At 39.0% G+C, this 19,801-nt stretch overlaps 1 protein-coding gene across 5 annotated transcripts in view; it reads right to left on the bottom strand.

The window, feature by feature from the left end:
* Positions 1-4,502, bottom strand: part of PTBP3 (polypyrimidine tract binding protein 3) — a 101,369-nt gene extending 96,867 nt beyond the window's left edge. For 2 of the 5 annotated variants that reach the window (XM_067743650.1, XM_067743651.1), the window contains exons 1-2: positions 4,367-4,501; positions 1,454-1,487 (exon numbers count right to left, since the gene is read on the bottom strand). In XM_067743650.1, the coding sequence (XP_067599751.1) occupies positions 1,454-1,487; positions 4,367-4,374 (42 nt within the window). In that variant the 5' untranslated portion in view covers positions 4,375-4,501. Of the gene's footprint in view, positions 1-1,453; positions 1,488-4,366 lie in introns of those variants that run through there. The other 3 variants (XM_067743652.1, XM_067743653.1, XM_067743654.1) reach the window with 2 other exon arrangements.
* Positions 4,503-19,801: the final 15,299 nt, after the last annotated feature.

Raw genomic sequence — 19,801 nt, 5'->3', positions numbered from 1 at the left:
CAAGCATAATTCCTCAACTCCCAAGTGTAAGTTTTTTAAATGTTTCATGTATTCGTTTTTCCCAGATAAACTCTAGAATCACAAATTATGTTTCTGGTAAGACCAAAACAACTCTCACTTTAAATATCCCTTCCCTCACAGGCCCCTACGGAGACACCAAAAGGGATCCAAGACATAAGCCTAAGCCTGCGGTTTCTATCTATGAGTATCATTCCCAAATGAGAAACTGACATAAGTATCTACCAAAAAAAAAAAGTATATCCCACCAAGAGGTTTCTCCATTTATTTTCAACTCATAAAATATGTTCGAAGTTTGCCAAAGCAAGCTAACTCCATCCAACTTCAAAAGACAGTATAAGCAGTAGTCCCCAATTATGCTAATCTTGAACATCCTATTGTTAGTCTAAAACTCTGCTATCTTTACGCTTATATTTTAAGATGTTTTAGGAATATAAGTACCACCATCAGATCCAATAAAACCAAATGCAGAAGTGTTGAAATTGTTAGCTAGAGATGATGGACAGAAAGCAGCAAAACAACTTTACATAAAATACATATAATATACACATGAATTATTTCCATTTTCTACAGTAATATGAACTGTAAGTGGTCTCTAGAACTAGATTCTCAACTCAGCTGCATCAAATACCAAATTGCTCAAAGAAATCTTAAAACTTCCATTTATATTTTAAAAGCCTCATATTGATGAACTCGATTTGTATTTTAGAATCCAATAAATGAGAAGATTTTGATAAAACTGAAATGACTTATAACTTAGAAGAATCATTACTGTAAAATATTAATTATCCAGCTCTCCCATTGTTCACCTTTTAGACAGTACCCTCATTGCTGGTAGCGAGGTACAATGAAAAAAAAGGTCAGGTTTGTAATCAGAAAGACATGTGTTTGAACTCTGGTGCACCACACCTTGAACACAAACTTTCTGAACCTATTTTTTCATCTCTAAAATGGGAATATTAACACCTACCTTGAAGAACTGTTTCAATTATTAGTGAAATATATGTAGAGCATCTTTTATATAATAGGGATTGAAGAAACTTTAGCTGCTATTACTATTTTATTACTCATAAATGCATCCAAGACAAGATAAAAGAAAGGACATGGCAGGAAAATAAACCAGAGCCTAGGTTACATGTAACTGCTAAAACAACAAAAGCAAATAAATACCCTGATAGTTCAAGCGAAATTTTGGGCTAAACTTTTTGTTCACATTTTATATAAACAAGATAATATTGTAACCACTCTTTATAAACACATAAAATCCAAAATTAGCTACAGGTCTACTTATGTTGGAGCTAAATAAAAATGAAAGATTATCATCATACAATAAAACAGATAATTTTATGAACAGGTGAGATGATTTCACCATTGGAAAAAAATGCCAAAACTAAGATTTAAAAATGCTTATGAAAGGATATTAAAAGATTCCTACCTTTAAACCGACTGCTATAAGATCTGTAACAACACTGTATGGAAAAAGTAAAAAGAGAAAATGGAAAACAAAGTTAGAGAACAAGTTTTAAAAAGACAGAGATAATAAGATAAAGAAAAAAAGAAAAAGCATTATAATAACAAATAATAAAAATAAGAATGTGATGAGTTGTGAAATGTTAATACAAAGAAAAGTGATGGGACAGTCTAGCAACAGCAGAGTGTAAAAGCAAAGTTTTAATAGCAATGTAAGAAACAAATAATAAATCAAATTCTCCTTTGGTATTTAGAAAAATGTAGTTGTGCTTCAATAAAACGAGTACGTGTTTATCCATTTACCTCTATTTAACAAACCCAAACCAAAACTTTAAATCACCAAAGTTCACTCTTTTAAATCACTGGTATGAATTATCGTATTTAAAGTTTTAAATGAAACAAAACCAGTGAGTGGATTTTACAGAAATAGACAGTAACTTGCAAATTTGCATCTACCACCCAAAGGGCTCACCAAAATATAGCTAAGACAGTCTCTCAGAATTAAAAACACAAACATCAAACTTCAGACATCAAAGTTTTCAAAGATTTGCTTTAAAAAAAATTCTACCACATCAAAACTGTGTTTAAGTATCAGTAGGAAATGAGCACACACACACAAAAGAAAGTTGGGATTTGAGGTGGAACTAGAAAGTTATGTTCACTGGTGGTTTTTTTTTTAACGATCCAAAATAATGAAAAAGGACCCTTTTCAGGCTATGGAAGAATGTAGAAATTTAAGTAGCCTCCTAAAAGCATAAACTGTGTTCAAAACCATATCCCGTAACACCAAGATGTAAAAAACCCACATACTTCTGCCAAGCAAAAATCCATCTCTTCCAACCCCCCAAAAAACTGTCTTCAATTAAGTTTGTCTCAACTCCTAAAAGAAAGCTATAATAAAATTCTATATATTGTTAATAACCTATGTCATCATTACTTAATAAAAGTAAACAAGTTTATGTTTGTTTAATGATGCAAACTTAATTGTTTTAAACAAAAACCATGTAGAGTTAAAATTTTTTCTTTTGAAACTTAAATTTTGTTTGAAATCTAAATGTGATAACTGACATTTGTGCATAAAAAATTAGATTGTCTAATATGTACTAGGTATTGGTCCCGATGCAAAGAGTAAATCATGCTGCTACTTGAACTCCCAAATGAACTTACCTTCCAGTATGTCTTACTGCCTCACATATTTAAACCAATAAACTCATTCTTAGCTTTCAAACCACATTTAGGGTGAAGAGAAAGTTAACTTCTTAAACACTATCTGAAAGAGTAAGTCTGCACTTCACAGTTGCCCAAGAGTTTGACAGCCAAGATGCATAAGCCAAGAGTCCTCTTTCTTATCACTATAAATTTTCCAATACAAAAAGCTAGTCTGCTTCCGTATCTCAAGTCAAACCACTAGTCAAGACAATTCACTACACATAGTGAAATACTACTTCCACAGCCTTTCTCAACTGAAATATTGGTGTAATTATACAATTAAGATAGTAAAATTCTGCGCACATATAAAGTGTAATTGAAAAAGGTGGTGTGAAATGAGTTTTCAACAATGCTCTCAGAGAAGCTTCAATTAAACAATAAAAATAGATTCAATTAAATTTTAAAAATACTTTGGAGAACATCACCACCACAAATGAAATCTAAAATTGCACTTTGTCTAACGTCTGTAACAGTGTGCAATGTACATTCAAATGAGTTAATCCCATATATTATCATATAGACTTATTATAAAACTAGGATAAACGAAATCTAATGAAGGCAAAAATTGTTCGAAGATTCCATCGTCTTTACACAGTACAATTACAATCAACTATATGGCAACATGTATGCGGCTTTACTGTTCAAGCAAGTTCTGTATACTCCACAACCAAGAGGTCTCCAGAAATCTTGTCATCAAAATCAAGTAAAAGGCCAAACAAAATCTCAAGTGCATAATGAAAATAAATAAGTGGATTTGCAGGCTCTAATAGAGGTTTTTTTTTTTGGATCTTGATGCACATAGACTACGACCTTCAACTAATTCACCAAGATCCTAATCTAGTTGTTTTCTTAATCATTCAAATATCTGTCTGGTCCCACCCCATAATCCTGGGTCCCCAGAGAAATATTTATATCGGTGATCCTAAATCTTTATTTTGGCCACAGACCTCATTCACTTTTAAAGCGTTTCGAAGCTCCCCGAAAATCGCACTTATGCAATATTTTGCATACATCGCAGGGAATTCACAAGTTTCTTGGGGGGCGGGGGGTTGGTAGGGGCACGCGTCCCTGGTCACCGAGTCCAGACGCCCGGTGTACGGTAATCGGTAACAGAGCTCCCAGCACAAGCCCGGAGACCGCGTGGGACCCCGGCTCCGGGACCGGGTCGCCGTCCAGACGTGTACCTGCGCGTGCCCTAGCCGTCCGCCACTCCGCGGCCACTCGCCTCCCCGCCAGAGGAAGCTCCAGCGCCCGCCCCACCTCCCCGGTAAACAGCAACTCTCCGAGCGGGAGGACGCCCGCCCCGAGCGCCGCCTCCGCCTCCCCCAGCGCCGCGCACCATTTTCTGAGAGGAAGTGTCTGGAGGCCGGGCCGGGCTCGGCGGACCTCGGCACCCGCGGGGTGCACTGGGCTTTCCTCCGCTTCCTTGGGCGAGGGTGTGAAAAGGCGGACATTACGGGGGCACCGCGAGGGGGAAGGACAGGTTGCGGCGGACCGCCCCTCCGGGTCTCGGGACTCCCTGAGGAGGCGCCCGGAAGCCCCGCCGTCGGGCTCGGCCCGGGCCGCTCCTTGGGCCGCCGGCCCGCACCCGGCTCCCCCGCTCCGGCGCGTCCGGCCGAGAACCGAGAAGAAGCGGGCAAGCGCAGCCCGGTGGCCGCCAAGCACTTACCCATCCATGGCCCACACGGAGAAGCGCACAGTGCGGAGACTGACGGGCCCACCGCGAACGGAGGGAGGAGGCAGCGGCAGCAGGGCGGCTCCGGGTACCGGCAAGCTGCGCTTCTCTCGAGCTCCGGCCGGTCGAAGGTGGAAAGAGAGTGGAAAGCAGGGGCGGAGACCAGGGACGCTCCCGCCACCGCCGTGCCCCCGCCTTCCCCACCCCCCCCCCCGAGCGCGTCCCCGCCTCGCCTCACCCCGCCCCTCAGCGTCGACGCCCTCCCTGGGCCCCGCCCACAGCCGCGCTCCTGCTCGGCTCCAGGGCGCCCTCTTCCTGCGGCTGCCCTGAGACTCCTCCTCCGGGTGCCCCGCCCCGGCGCGCGCGCCCCGCCCCCGCCTCCCTCCTGCGCTCACGGGAGCGCGCGCCTTGTGCTTCCCGCTTCGCCGCCCCACCCGCGCTCCCGCGGGCTCCGCCGGCCTTCCGGCTTCTGCGCCCGGGGCGGCCTAGCTTGGACACCTCCCTCTACCGGCGGGAAAAGCGTTGGGGACCCGACTCCGGAGAGTAGGTAGGAGTGTCCCGCGAGGGCCCCAGAATCGCGGCGGAATTGCCCCGGGTGGGCAAGGCTGTTGGTGGCTCGGCCCGGAGCAGGGAGGCCCGGCGCGGGCTGTGGTCTTCGGAGCCCCAGGCCTTGCAGCCCCAGGAAGCGCCAGTCACCCGCCCGGTGACCCTCACCGGCTCGATAGGTGTGGTTGGGATGAAGATGAAAGAGGGGAAAGAGACTGCCCCGAACTTGAGAATATTTGCGTTTTTATACAGTTTTAGTCTCTGAGTGCCTTTCGACCTCGACTGTGTGGGATCGAATTTATGGGAAACATTCATCGCACAATATGGCATGGCCACTGTATTGCTAGCATTTTATAAAAGTTTACACATTCTCCCTGTAAAACAACAACAAAAACCTACGAGGGAGTGCTTATTCTCGTTTTTCAGATGAAAATTTAGACATGAATAGAATGATTTGCCTACAGTTTCACACCCGCTAAAGCCCTTTCCTCTTAGTCTGAGCAAAATTAGAAGCATATAACTTAGTGGCAACTTGCTTTTTTTCCCTTTTATATTCTGTTTGGTTCCGAAATTGAATGATTTTTCAATTCGGAGATTGCCAAAACGTGAGCCACTAAACGCTGTCCTCCACCAAATTCTTAACCTCCTGAGTAGAAAGAGGGGGCCGCTCCCTCTCATCCTCATATGAAAAGCCAGTAACAAGAAGCTCAATCATCTGTCCTTGCTACTATCCCGCTTTTTAAAAGTGGGTGCTACCTAAAAGATTTAAACTGTCGATTCATCCATCATTCACTTAATATTTATTACTTACTCTGTGCCAAGCACTGCAGGGCTATCCAAGAAAATCAGGTCCCAGCCTTTGCGGTTGCATGGATTCCTCCCTTAGTTTATTTATTTATTGGCAAAACAGTTTTCAAACAGCTCAGGTATCTTATTCAGAGAGATCATTTTTAAAATACTGTATCTAACCTAAATCCCACTTTGCAAAAGGTCAAATATATTCTGTTTTGTATGTTAAATCTAATTGCAGTTGTAAACATTGCCAACTTACATTGCTAGATGGATATTAAAAATATCAGCAAGATAAATAGCTGATGTGGTCTTGCTATTGTTGTTTTGGGGATATATTCTGTTGATGAAATTTCCTTAATTTTTTTTTTTTTTAGCTACACAAGTAATAATATGCATACATGCTCATTTGGAAAATTCAAACAATATTAAATATTAAAAAGTTATAATTATTTTTCTTCACAAGCCACCCACTGCCCACGATAACCAGTGTAACAATTGTGTGTGCATCCTTCCAAGACCCTCACTGGTTTTTGCTTTTCTCACGTAAAAATCCTGGAGATTTTTTTTTCATGTCAGTACTTTTCATTTACTTAATTCTTTTTAATACTGCATAGTATTTCATAATTTCATGTGCCATAATTTTATTTAACCTTTTCCAAAATAGTGGAAATTTACAGTTTCTAATTAGTCAAAATAATTAACAGTATTGCAGAGAACATCATGTATGTCTGAACACCTTTGCACACGTATAATTATATCTGAGGAATAGATTGCTAGAAGCAGAATTGCAGAACAAAGGGCATAAGCATTTTCAGATTTCATAAATATTGCCAAAATAATTCCCTAAAAGCTGAACCAATTTACTCTTTATTTTTTAAAAAAAGTTCTATTTCTCTTAGCCAATGCCTTAAGATAACTAATAAATTTCAATATTAAAAAATAACCATGAAGTCTATCTCAAACTCACTGTCCATGTTACTAACAATAACTCTGAAAAGTCTCCAGTGTAAAGTATACCTGACTAAAATGAATAGAACTATATGGTATTTCCTAAACACTTAACATCCAGTTTTACAACAGAAGCCTAGATAATCAAAAAACTACTCAGGACAGAAAACAAGGTGAAACCTTGTCCTTTCCCCTGCCTCTTGGTCATAAGTTTAAAAGACTTCTCATGGATTCAGCTCCACAGGTTTGTGAGTTTCTCTGATTCAAAAACAGTAGATAGTATGGAATTTAGTTATGCTACAACACTTTTAGAACCCTAGCTATCCCCATAATCCATATGGCATTGGAAAACCGTGGCCTTCTATAATGTCAGCAGAAGTTTCTGAGTTTCTGGAATGATCAGATATCACCCACATGACCTGGCTTTGCATGAGAGCTTTATGTTCTGTATACTGGCTTCTTGATGGCAAAGAGGATAACACATTCTTTATTTGCTAATTGCTCTATACTTTTGAAAAGTAAGACAGTTACAATAGTTTATAAATTTTCTAGCATTTAACCTTCCTGTGTTTTTATTCTAATATTTTTTTTTTTTTTTTTTAATTCTAAGAAATTCCCCTGAAACACCTTCATCTGATAAGAGACACCCCTGCCCCCTCCATTATTATGTTTGGACAAAATGTAACCTTTGAACATTTCCCTTAAGGCATTGCAATATGCAGTGGTAGTTAACATTTAACCAGCATTATTACCCTATTCATGTTTATAGGTAAGACTTCTTAAGACAGAAAAATAATACAGAGATGCCAATATAAGTCAGAAATAAGACCAGCCATTTGATGAATCTGGGAGGTGGACATTTTAATATCATTTTATCCCCTGATAAATATAAGATCATAATTGTTAACATATATATGCTAAGACACAAACATATGAAATTATACTGAGTGAAAAAAGCTAAACTCAAAAGGCTACAAACCATATGATTGCATTTATATGACAGTCTGAAAATGACAAAATGACAGAGATGGAAAACAGATTAGTGGTTGCCAGGTGTTAGGAAATGGGGGGCGGGGGGGTTGGATATGGAGCGAGAAGGAGATGAGTGTGACTATAAGGGAGTAGCAAGGGGGATTTTTGTGGTGATGGAGCAGGTCTATAGTTTGATTGTGGGGTGGGTTATACAACTCTACACATGATAAAATTGCACAGACCTTTAGACACAAGTGCATATAAAACTAGCAAAATCTGAGTAAGATTTGTTGATTGTACCAGTGTCAATTTCCTGGTTTTGTTACAGTTATTAAGATGTTACCATTGGGGGAAACTGGGTGAAGAGTACGTGGGACCTCTTTGTACTTCTTTTAAGACTTATTGTGAATCTATAATTATTTCAAAATAAAACAATAAAGAAATATTCCAAAGTGTTCCCTTAATACATGTTATTTGTTCAGTAGTCAAGCAATAGCTTCAAAGGCTTAAGAAAAATGTGTAGGTGTATAATTCATATTTTTCAGGCTCTATCAACTTAGTAGGCAGACTAGGTTATAATAGCTGACACACACTGAGTCTTCCCAGTCTGTTGTATGATGAGCCTTCCTTCAGAGTCCTTCCCAGCTGTTTGAGGAGTAGAGTTGAAAGTGTTTCCTGCATACTCACTGACCTCTCTGCCACCATGAGTTATGTCCGTTTTCCTCAGCCTGTTCCTGGCCCTGATGTAATCATTTCCATGTAAAGCTGCTAACATGACCAGTGCTTGGTTCAGGGCACTCCAACGTTTGCACTGAAGATGCTGTCTCTCGTCACTGTCCTATAGTAGCAGTTGCCAGCCCAGTTGCTCAGCTGAGGCATGGACATTGAGCAGTGGATTTTCAAGAGTAATTTTTCTTTTTACCATACTGTATCACTGAGGTCCCAACGTCTCTCAAAGTTTTCCCGTTGCGGAGCACAGGCTCCAGACGCGCAGGCTCAGCGGCCATGGCTCACGGGTCCAGCCGCACGATCCCACATGCCCTGCATCAGCAGGCGGACTCTCAACCACTGCGCCAACAGGGAAGCCCTCTCAAAGTTTTTAATAAAACAGCCCTTTCCATTTTCATTCTCAGAAAATCCTTTAAGATTTAGGCATGAGTCTGGGACAAGGCCGGAGAACAATCCGAGTGATAATCACTACCCTCTTTTAAGAATCATCATTCCCCTTAAGCACTGACCTTTTGTACTTAAGACTGGTACACTCTACTCTCTACCCTGAGGGTGTGTTCTCACTTAGGAGTTTCCTTGGCCCAGCTTGGAAGTAGATCTCTTAGAAATAGAGGACAACATATCTCTTCAGAGATGCTTAAGTATATTTGATCCTGCCTGATTTCAAACTGAGGACCCTCTCGCCCATGCTCACAAAAAGAGAGGAAATTCTATTCACTACAACAAAGAACTAGAAAGGGGCACTGTTTGAGTTAGGTTAAGGAACACCTCTGAAATGAATAGTACTGTATGGTAAAGAGTGGTCTTAGAGCCAGACTAGCTAGTTTAGAATCTTAAATCTTTGTGAAGTCTGTGCAGCATTGCATTGCCCTGGCCAAGCTCATAGTGGAGGAGAACGTCCCATCCCAGCCATTGCCACCCCTGGGAGGAGAGGCTTTCCCGGGATCAACAGTTTAAAGATTCTCAGTGATAAATTCTTGTGGCTACCAACCTATTCGGCTGACGCATGGACACTGAGCAGGTGAACATTGCCTTTAGTGACAACATTCTTGAGGATTCTGATACCTACCTATATTATGTGGCCAGATCAGGCCATTTTGGCACCAAGGGCTTGGCATCACACTTGTGTCAGGTGAGAAGGATGCCAAGATCCTCAATGATGGGCAGGATCACTTTGAGGTCAATATTAATGAACTCTGATGAGACAGACATCTCCTCCTACATTGGATAGACCCTTTAGAGGACACACAGGTTGGGGGTGAAGTAGACACTGCTGCCACCTACCCCTGAGAATCCCCTGTCCCCACCCCAAGGCTTCCCTCTTTTGCATCACCACCACTCCTAAACCCCCATTTCCTGATTTGTCAGAATTTTTTTAAACAAAACTTTAAAAACAAAAAAAGTTTATAAACCAGCACTTACTAAAAGTGTGAACTGGGACAAATTACCCAACTTCTCTGTGCTTCAGCTTCCTGAAGAGGGGATAATAATAGTACTTTTCTAATATCTTTTTTTTTTTCTTTTTTCTAATATCTTTTAGGGAAGGTTTAAACAGATCAATTCATGAAAAACACTTAGAACAGTGTTTAGCACATGGTAAGTGCTCAGTAAGTTTATACTTATTAATAATTATTATTTCATATTATGAGCTTACAAAGCATCAGAATTCCTTGAGAACATAATTCAAGAATCATTTGTCTGGTGAGGACTGTGAAAAGGTTTATAAATTGTTAACTAGTCCCTAACAAGGTAGGAATGGAATATGAGAATAAGAGTCTAGAAACTTTCATAGCAATTTGACAGAGAAATATTTTTCTTGAATCTAATAATAAAAGTGGATTAATATTGTGTATTTGTTTTTTATTTCAATTTTTAGTTATTTTTATTGTATTTTTACAAAAGGATTAACCCACAGAGGATTGGAAAATTTTTTTCAATGGTTCTTTACCACAATTTTAGATTTTAAGTTCAATTTTTTTGGCCGTGCCATGTGGCTTGCGGGATCTTAGTTCCCCAACCAGGGATCAAACCCAGTCCCATGGCAGTGAAAACGCTGAGTCCTAACCATTGGACCCCCAGGGAATTCCCTTATGTTCAATTTTTTTTTTTTAGTCTAGTTTTTTGTTTGTTTAATTTTTATCTCTTGGCCATGTGGCATGTGGGACCTTAGTTCCCCGACCAGGAATTGAGCCCGCATCCCCTGCATTGGAAGCACACAGTCTTAACCACTGGACCGCCAGGGAAGTGGCTTTTATGTTCAATTTTTAACTTTTTAATTTTATAAGTAATATATGAATATATTCTTTTTGAGTTTTTAATCTTTTATTGTGGAAAATTTTAAACATAAAAATAAATGGAATTGTTTAATGATCCCCAACTACCAATCACTGATAATTTTAAAATTATCAGTGTAGAGCAAGCAGTAGTTCTCAAACTTTAACATGCATCAGAATCTGCTGGAGGGCTTGTTAAACAAATTGATTGTTTCTGCTTCAGGAGTGGGGCCCAGTAATTTGCATTTCTAGCTGGTGCTGTTGCCACTGATAGTATGGGAACCAAACTTTAAGTGTCCTTGATGTAAAGGGCTAAGATTCTTCTGTAGCCACTACTTCATCAAAAGCTGTTTATTTTGCAACCCCTAACCCTACTACCCCTCAGCTTCAAGCATGTGTTTCTTGCTAAACCCAAGGCAGACTATATTCCTAATAACTTTTTTTTTCTCCTAACCTGAATGCACAGAATGTACTTTTCCACAGTTACTCTCAGGCATCTACTTCTGAGAACTGATAACAGAATTTTTGCCTTGTCCCCTCTTCACATTGTTGCTTCATCGACCATTTTTCTCATGAGCAACTTAAGTGTCTATGAAGTTTTCTTTCTTCTCACTTGTTTTCTAAGAGTCTTACTCTAGGACTTTCTACATCAATATTCTGACATTCTTTTCTCATCTACAACATCACCCACTCTTCACCATTCCACTCAATTATTTTCTTTTAGGTAAAATTTACATACATTGAAATCTACATTTTTTTTTTTAAAAAAAGGATGCATCCATGTAACCTTGTAATTTACACCTCTGGACTGCTTTTAAAGAAAAGATACTTAAGTAGTTGACCCAAAATAATTTTCTAACTATTGATTGAAATAGTTGCATTGACTAAAATAGCATTGACTTAGTTTTATTATAATGGCAGTTAAATATTTAGAAACATTAGACTAGATTCTTACCCAACAGTAAACAAAATAGATTTAAAAATTAAATGTAAAAATTCAAAAGGCTATAGAAATCCAAGTTAACAGTTATTAATTTCAGAAGACAAAATCGTTTGACTATTAAAAGAAAATCCTTGTTCACAATGTGAATATAGTGCTGACTCCTGCAGCAAAGGTTCTTTGGCCAGTGAGATGGGAGATGCTCAAAATATTTAGTAACTGGCACTAATTGGGTATCAACCATTCGCAATTAATGTCCTTAAACTACTAGTAGGGCCAAACCTTTGTATATTAGCTGGATACCAGCATGGATATAACTTCACGACAGTGGGCAATGTGGCAAAGACTCAGTTGTATCAATAACTTTCTATGTACTTTCATTTCTTAGCATGCCATGGTATTTACCCTCTATCTGAATCAAATGCATCATCTACATATCAAGCCTCTCTGCTCTTTTCTCATTAGCCCAAGACAATTAAAGTGGCACTAATGTGTAGGAAAGCAAATAGAAATACAAACATTGGCTCTAAATTCACATGGTAGTACTTTGTTGTGAAAGTTATCCACCTGATCTGGAGTATCATTATAAGATATTTTAGATGTTATAAACACAAATGTGACAAATTGAAACATTGTTGCAGAAAACCCTCAGACCTCCATGAATGTAGTCACAGGCCTATTTAAGAAACATTTGCCTGAAACAGTTCTCAAACTTGAGTCATTCCAATGCCAGTTCCATAATTCTTACTCTATCCATGTACCATCTTCACTCTTGTTTACTTAACATTTTTCTTTAAATCACCTCACTTTTTTACCTCAATATTTTTATTTTAAAATTATTTTCTTTTATATCACTATCATAAATGGAAAAACCACGATCACTTGCCATAAGAGCTGTCATAAATAAAAACAAATACAGTGAAAACAGAAAATGTTATTAAATTCTACCTAGATACTATTATCTACTGAAGGTTCTGGACCAGAGGCCTATCTCTCCTTTTAATAAAAAGGGAGAGGGACTTCCCTGGCACTCCAGTGGTTAAGACTGCACTTCCACTGCAGGGAGTGTGGATCCCTGGCTGGGGAACTAAGATCGTGCATGCAGCAAGGCATGGCCAAAAACAAATTAAACATTAAAAAATAAAATAAAAAGGGAGATTACCAACAAAGTATTGATGTAAGAAGTATACTGGCACCAAAGCAACTATACTCTGATAAAAATTGATTAAAAAGAAAAAGTATACTAGCACCAAGAGGAAACTTTTCTTCTGTCTCTGTAACCGAGCAGGACACTATGGGGCCTTCCAGGACAGACCCCACCCGCATATCCTCTGCTTTAGCTCCTCTCTGAAGTACCCAGATAATAGTATTTGGGGAGTTCCCAGGTGACCTAAGTGGTTAGGATTCGGGGCTTTCACTGCAGTGGCTGGAGTTCAATCCTTTGTTGGGGAACTGAGATCCTGCAAGCCGAGTGGCCAAAAAAAAATAGTATCTGATGCACATTTCCTGAGTTGTTTTACAGATGCTAAAACCACCATCAAATGGAAGAAAACTACTTGATGATCATGAGCATAGCCCCCAGACCTGCTGGCACGTAAGGATGAATAATGTTGGCCCCTGTGACACTGCCCTGTTACCTCACCATCAACCATTCAGAGAATGTGCACGAGCTGATCAGAGACCCTGCGACCACCCCCAACCCTCACCTTGCCTTTAAAAATGCCTTGCTGAGGGCCTCCCTGGTGGCGCAGTGGTTGAGGGTCCGCCTGCCAGTGCAGCGGACTCGGATTCGTGCCCCGGTCCGGGAGGATCCTGCATGCCGCGGAGCGGCTGGGCCGCTGGGCCTGCGCGTCCGGAGCCTGTGCTCCGCGGCGGGAGAGGCCACAACGGTGAGAGGCCCGCGTACCGCAAAAAAAAAAAAAAAAAAAAAAAAGCCTTGCTGAAACCCATCGGGGAGCTCCGGTGTTTTGAGCACTAGCTGTCCTATCCTTGCTGGGCGCCCTGCAATAAACGCTTCACTTTCCTTCACACAACCTAGTGTTGGTAGATTGGCTTTATTGCATGTGGGCCAGCAGACCCAAGTTTGGCTCAGTGACATTTCCAGCTTTCTAAGAATTTCATCAGGTAGATATTCAATTTAACAAATCAAGTAGATGTTGAATTTTGGCATTTGAAATTATCTTGGTAATGGGGTATATGATTGTGAGATAATGGTGTAGCTTTTCTCCTTATTTCATTTAATGCAGCAAATTATTTTCATAAATTTCTTCATGTCAGGCCATTTTGCATTCACAGAATAAACCCTACTCTGTCAAGGTACATTTTAAAAAATACATTGGTACATTTGTTTTGCTAATATTTTTTATTACGGTTTTAATATCTCTATTAACAAATGGGATCACTTTAGAGTTTTTTGTGGTCTCTCTGTACAGTTTTGGTATCAGAATTCTGACAACTTCCTCGGGTAAATTAGAAGACCTAGTTTTCGTTCTAGTAATGATTATCATTAAATTTTAAATAATATACTTAAATCATCAACTTCAGAAGCAAAAATGTATTCAATTCAATGTACTCCACTCTGAGAAATGAAAGAAAATAGCCCTCCACTAACTCTCTCCCTTCTTTATAGTCAGTTTTGCCAGGGAATTATTATTTTCACATTATGTAAATTTTCTATGGAGTCATAACCATCACATTACATTTTATAAATAATCACACTTATTTAGACATAACTGACAGTGTTGTGCTTTTTAAATTCATCTTCCAGTTAGTAGAATAAATTTTCAAGATTTTTTTTAGATGGGATCTTGGGTTATCTGTTTCCTGAGTCCTTACAAATTTTATTACTTATCTAAGGTAAAACTTAAGTGGATGAAGAACTATTGAGTCACTCCCCAGAAAACTCTCTAGCTATAGCCCTTCTCTCCTTCAGCATCATTAAACTATGGTGGAAAAGACTGAAGCCAGTCTTTTTCCTTCTGTATAAACTATTTCTTTGGGCAGATACTTGGAAAAGTTTTTCTTCATCTTTGAAATTTAGATAATTATTTAGGATATGTCTTATTTTGAATCATTATTAATTTTTCTAGAAACAATCTTATGGGCAATTCTCAGACCTCATCTAAATCAAACCATCTGCAGAAGTTGACAGTTCCCTCCTCCCTGATACACTTTCTTCACTTGGTTCTCAGGACACTGCATTTTTGTTATGTTTTTGTACTTCTATGGCCACTCCCATCTTCCTTCCTGGTTCTGAACTCATGGCATTCAGATACTTTCAAGACTCAGTCTTTGACCTTCTCTTACTATACTTACTCTCTTGATACAGTTTCAAGGTTTTAAATATCATCTATAGCCTGATGATTACCAAATTTTTTTCTCTAGCCTCGAACTCTTCCTTGAACATCAGATTGGTAGTTCCTAGTTGGGACCAGTCAGGTTCCCATCTCAGAGCCCTTTGTACCTTCTGTTCCCTCTTCCTGGAATGCTTTTCCCCACATGGTTTGCTCCTTCCTATCCTTCCTCACATGTCACTTTCCCACTAAGACCTTTCCTGACCACTCTATTTGGAATGGGAAATCATGCATACTCACCCTACTATCTCTCCTCCTCCCTGCTTTATTTTTCTCCTTACTCTAACATATATAACTTACTCATTTTATTTATTGTTCATCTCCCTTTGCTAAAATGTAAAATCAGTTAAAGCAGTGATATTTGTGTGTGTTTGTTTGCAGATGTATTCTTAGCAACTAGAACAATGCCTAGCACATAGTAGCCAGTATCTTATTAAATGAATACAAGATACAGGTTGTACCTGGCAGAGACAATCTTTCTTTTGATTTGGAAATTATTTACTGTATTCAATTTGTGTTAAACTTGTTGTTTTCTTCCTTAGCATTACTAACTAGTTATTTATTGGTCTCTGATTGATCGTTTCCTTATTTTTATTTAATGTCATATGTTTTTTTCCCTTAATATTTTGTATGATTTTCTCAAGCCTATTCTTTCCAACTATAACTCAGATTTCTATAGTATTAATTTGATTCCTTACTATTTTTAATGTGTTTTAAAATTATATAATTTAATTTTTCCCTTTATTCTTTCACTAGCTCTGCCAGCTTTTTTCTTTTTTCATCTCATTATTGTCTTACATACATACATTTTTTTTTTTTTTGGTCATGCCATGCGGCATGTGGGGATCTTTAGTTCCTCGAACAGGATTGAACCCACCCCCCTACAGTGGAAGCATGGAGTCTTAACCAATGGACTGCCAGGGAAGTCCCATATTTACATTTGTTTAATTGAAGTATAGTTGATTTACAATGTTGTGTTAGTTTCTAGTGTACAGCAAAGTGATTCATATACGCACACATATGTATTCTATACATATATATAAAAAATATATATATATTCTTTTTCAGATTCTTTTCCATTATAGGTTATTACAAGGTACTGAATATAGTTCCCTGTGCTGTACAGTAGGCCTTTGTGTTCATCTGTTTTATGTATAGTAGTATGTATCTGTTAATCCCAAACTCCTAATTTATCCCTTCTCCTTTCCTCTTTGGTAACCATAGGTTTGTTTTCTGTCTGTGAGTTTGTTTCTGATTCATAAAAAAGTTCATTTGTATCATTTTTTTTAGATTCCACATATAAGGGTTATCATATGATATTTGTCTTTCTCTTTCTGATTTACTTCACTTAGTATGATAATCTCTAGGTCCATGCATGTTGCTGCAAATGGCATTATTTTATTTTTTTATGGCTGAGTAATATTCCATTGTGTATATATACTGCATCTTCTTTATCCATTTATCTGTTGATGGACATTTAGGTTGCTTCCATGTCTTGGCATTGGGGTGTATGTATCTTTTTGAATTAGAGTTTTCTCTGGATATATGCCCAGGAGTGGGATTGCTGGATCATATGGTAGTTCTATTCTTAATTTTTTGAGGAAACTCCATACTGTTTTCCATACTGGCTGCACCAGTTTACATTCCCATCAACAGTGTAGGAGGGTTCGCTTTTCTCCACACCCTCTCCAGCATTTATTATTTGTAGACTTTTTAATGATGGCCATTCTGACTGGTGTGAGGTGATACCTCACTGTAGTTTTGATTTGCATTTCTCTAGTAAATAGCGAAGTTGAGCATCTTTTCATGTGCCTGGTGACCATCTGTATGTCTTCTTTTTTTTTTTAAACAATTCACTTTAAAAAAAAATTATTTATTTTAGGCTGCATTGGGTCTTGGTTGCTGCGCGCAGGCTTTCTCTAATTGCGGTGAGCAGGAGCCACTCCTCGCCGCGGCGAGCGGGCCTCTCATTGCGGTGGCCTCCCCCGCTGCGGAGCGCAGGCCCCAGGCACGCAGGCCTCAGCAATTGTGGCTCACGGGCTCCAGAGCGCAGGCTCAGCAGTTGTGGCACACCGGCCCAGCTGCTCCGCGGCATCTGGGATCCTCCCAGACCAGGGCCCGAACCCGCGTCCCCTGCATTGGCAAGCGGATTCTCAACCACTGCGCCACCAGGGAAGCCCCATCTGTATGTCTTCTTTAGAGAAATGTCACTTTAGGTCTTCTGCTCATTTTTTAATTGGGTTGTTGTTTTTTTGATATTGAGCTGTATGAGCTGTTTGTATATTTTGGAAATTAATCCCTTGCCAGTTGCATGGTTTTCAAATACTTTATTCCATTCTGTGTGTTGTCTTTTTGTTTTGTTTATGGTTTCCTTTGCTGTGCAAAAGCTTATAAGTTTGATTTGTTTATTTTTGCTTTTATTTCTTTTGTCTTGAGAGACAGCCCCCAAAAAACATTGCTACAATTTATGTCAGAGAATGTTTTGCCTACATCTTACCTATATTTTAAAATCTCATGTTTCATGGAGTCCTTGTTTAATTACCTAAATAGGGCAAAGAAGTATTTTGCCCAAAGGTTTCCTCTTATCCGTGTTTGTTCTTCTTTAAAAGTACAATTCATATGTTTTCACATATTATATTCTTCTACTTCATTTGTGATTGTTGTTTTTGGCATGGGTTTCTGCTAGAATTGTTTTTCCTTGTCTGTGTAGGGCAGGGAAGGGTGCCTTATATTTGAGTGATGGTAGTTCTATTCTGATATTAAATTTACTAAAGAATAGTGTGAGTCATTGAGAGATCATAAATCTCTCCACTTACCTGTGAATTATTGAAATTTTTTTTTTTTTTTTTTTGCTTTTGATTCAGCTAGAGGGCTAGATATCAGTGGTTTATATTCTCGTTTCACCTTTCAACTACTTGGTGGGTATAGTGGAGGGGGAGTGACTATGTCAGGGTTCAGATCAGTAGACTACCGGCAAGTAAGGTATGCCTTCTCTCAACACCTTTTCACAAAATACTTTGAATATTCTGCTAAGTACCCACATTTGGTTGGGCACCTTTCCCTCCACTCTTTTTTTTTTTTCCCTTCACTCTTACTAAGTTAAGAAGGTCCTCCTCACAGAGGACTGGTTCTATTCTATAACATACAATATAGCACAATTAAATATACATGTGTGTAGGCATGGGTAGGTATATATACTTATATTTCCAAGCTTTACCTGCTGAGAAGGCCGAACAATGACACATCATTAACTTATGCCCACATTTTAGTTTCTAAATACTGTTCCCCAGTAAAAAGAACCAGGACTCCTCAGAGAAGTCATTGTTTCCAGGGCTGCAGAAGCAAAAATACTAAATGAGCCTAGAGTATCTTGAGGCGCTAAAAAGTAAAGAAGTACTTATAAAATGATAGGGACATGCCAAAAGGGCACAGGAGTCTACTGAAAGATCTCCTGGTGACCAAAAGGGAAATAGTTTGAGCAACAAAATAAATAACAATAGTATTATATAACCCATAAAGTAAAATAACCATGAGCCAATACTGATACAAATAAATAGTTGAAGAAACAAATAAGTGAAGGAAAAGGGATAGCTCTTCCTTACAGATGAATTCTAATTAACACGCATAGACAGAATATGGGAAATAGAAAACCATTGTTAGAATAATTGCTGCAGACAAGATCCACCAATGAATGCTAAAATTAGCAAAATTTTAAGAATAGGATGGCATAGTCTCAAAGTATCTCTCCTGAGATATTTATTAATTATAAAGAGAAAAATAGTAATCTTGCAGTAAAGAAACTCAGCAGATACCATCTTAGCTAAGCAATCAAGGTTAAAATTAACAGTAATATGACATGTTGACATGAACTCCTGATAGACTGCACTGACAAGGTTACATTGCTCCTATGGTATTTTGGCCAAAAATACATAACTCAGTCTAATCCCAAGAAAACACTAGGCAAACTTGAAATCAACACAATATTTTTTGTTTGTTGCACTCTTCAAGATCGTCAGTATCATGAAAGACAAAGACTGATGGAGTGTTACAGGTTGGAGGTTACTAATGAGACACAACTAAATGCAATGTGAGATACTGCAACAGAAAAAGGACATTAGTGGATAAATGGATAAAATACAAATGATATTTGTTTTCTGTTGTTGTGTAACAAATCACCATGTGCAAATTTAGAAGCTTAAAGGAATACACATTTGTTATCTCAAAGTTCTGTAGATCAGAAGCCCACGTGGGCTTGACTGGGTCTCTCTCCTTAGTCTCACAATGCCCAAGTTAAGGAATTGGCCAGCTGAGGCTTTTATCTGGACTGTCTGGGAGAAGTCAGCTTCCAAGCTCTTTCATGTTGTTGTAAGAATCCAGTTCCTCATGAATGTAGACCCAAGATCCCTGTTTCCTTGCTGGCTGTCAGCCAGGGATTCTTGAGGCTACCTGTGTTCCTTCTTAGGTGGCCCCCTCCATTTTCAAAGCAGCACTGGTGAGGCTAGTCCTTCTCGTATTTTGAATTTCTCTGACTTCTTCTGCCTTCCTTTTCTGCCATCAGCCAGAGAAAGCTTCAGCTTTTAAGGGCTGTTATCTGAGTCAGGTAATCTCCATTTTCTAAAGTCAGCTAATGTGGAACTTTAATTACATCTGCAAAATCCCTTCCAAGCATACCCACAATTAGTGTTTACAAAACCAGGGAATGGGAATATTGTTGGAGGGAAAAACCTCTAGAATTCTGCCTACCACGCAAATAAAGTCTGTAGTTTATTTAATAGTATTGAGTGATTTAATTTCTTAGTTCTGATAATTGTATTCTGGTTATACAAGAGATTAACATTAGGGGAAGCTAGACAGAGGGTATTCAGGAATGCTCTGT

Source organism: Pseudorca crassidens, chromosome 7 (assembly GCF_039906515.1).
Source record: "Pseudorca crassidens isolate mPseCra1 chromosome 7, mPseCra1.hap1, whole genome shotgun sequence".
Lineage (NCBI taxonomy): Eukaryota > Metazoa > Chordata > Mammalia > Artiodactyla > Delphinidae > Pseudorca > Pseudorca crassidens.
The sequence above is the reverse complement of the archived record's forward strand: the minus strand, read 5'-3'. Positions and strand labels throughout refer to the sequence as shown.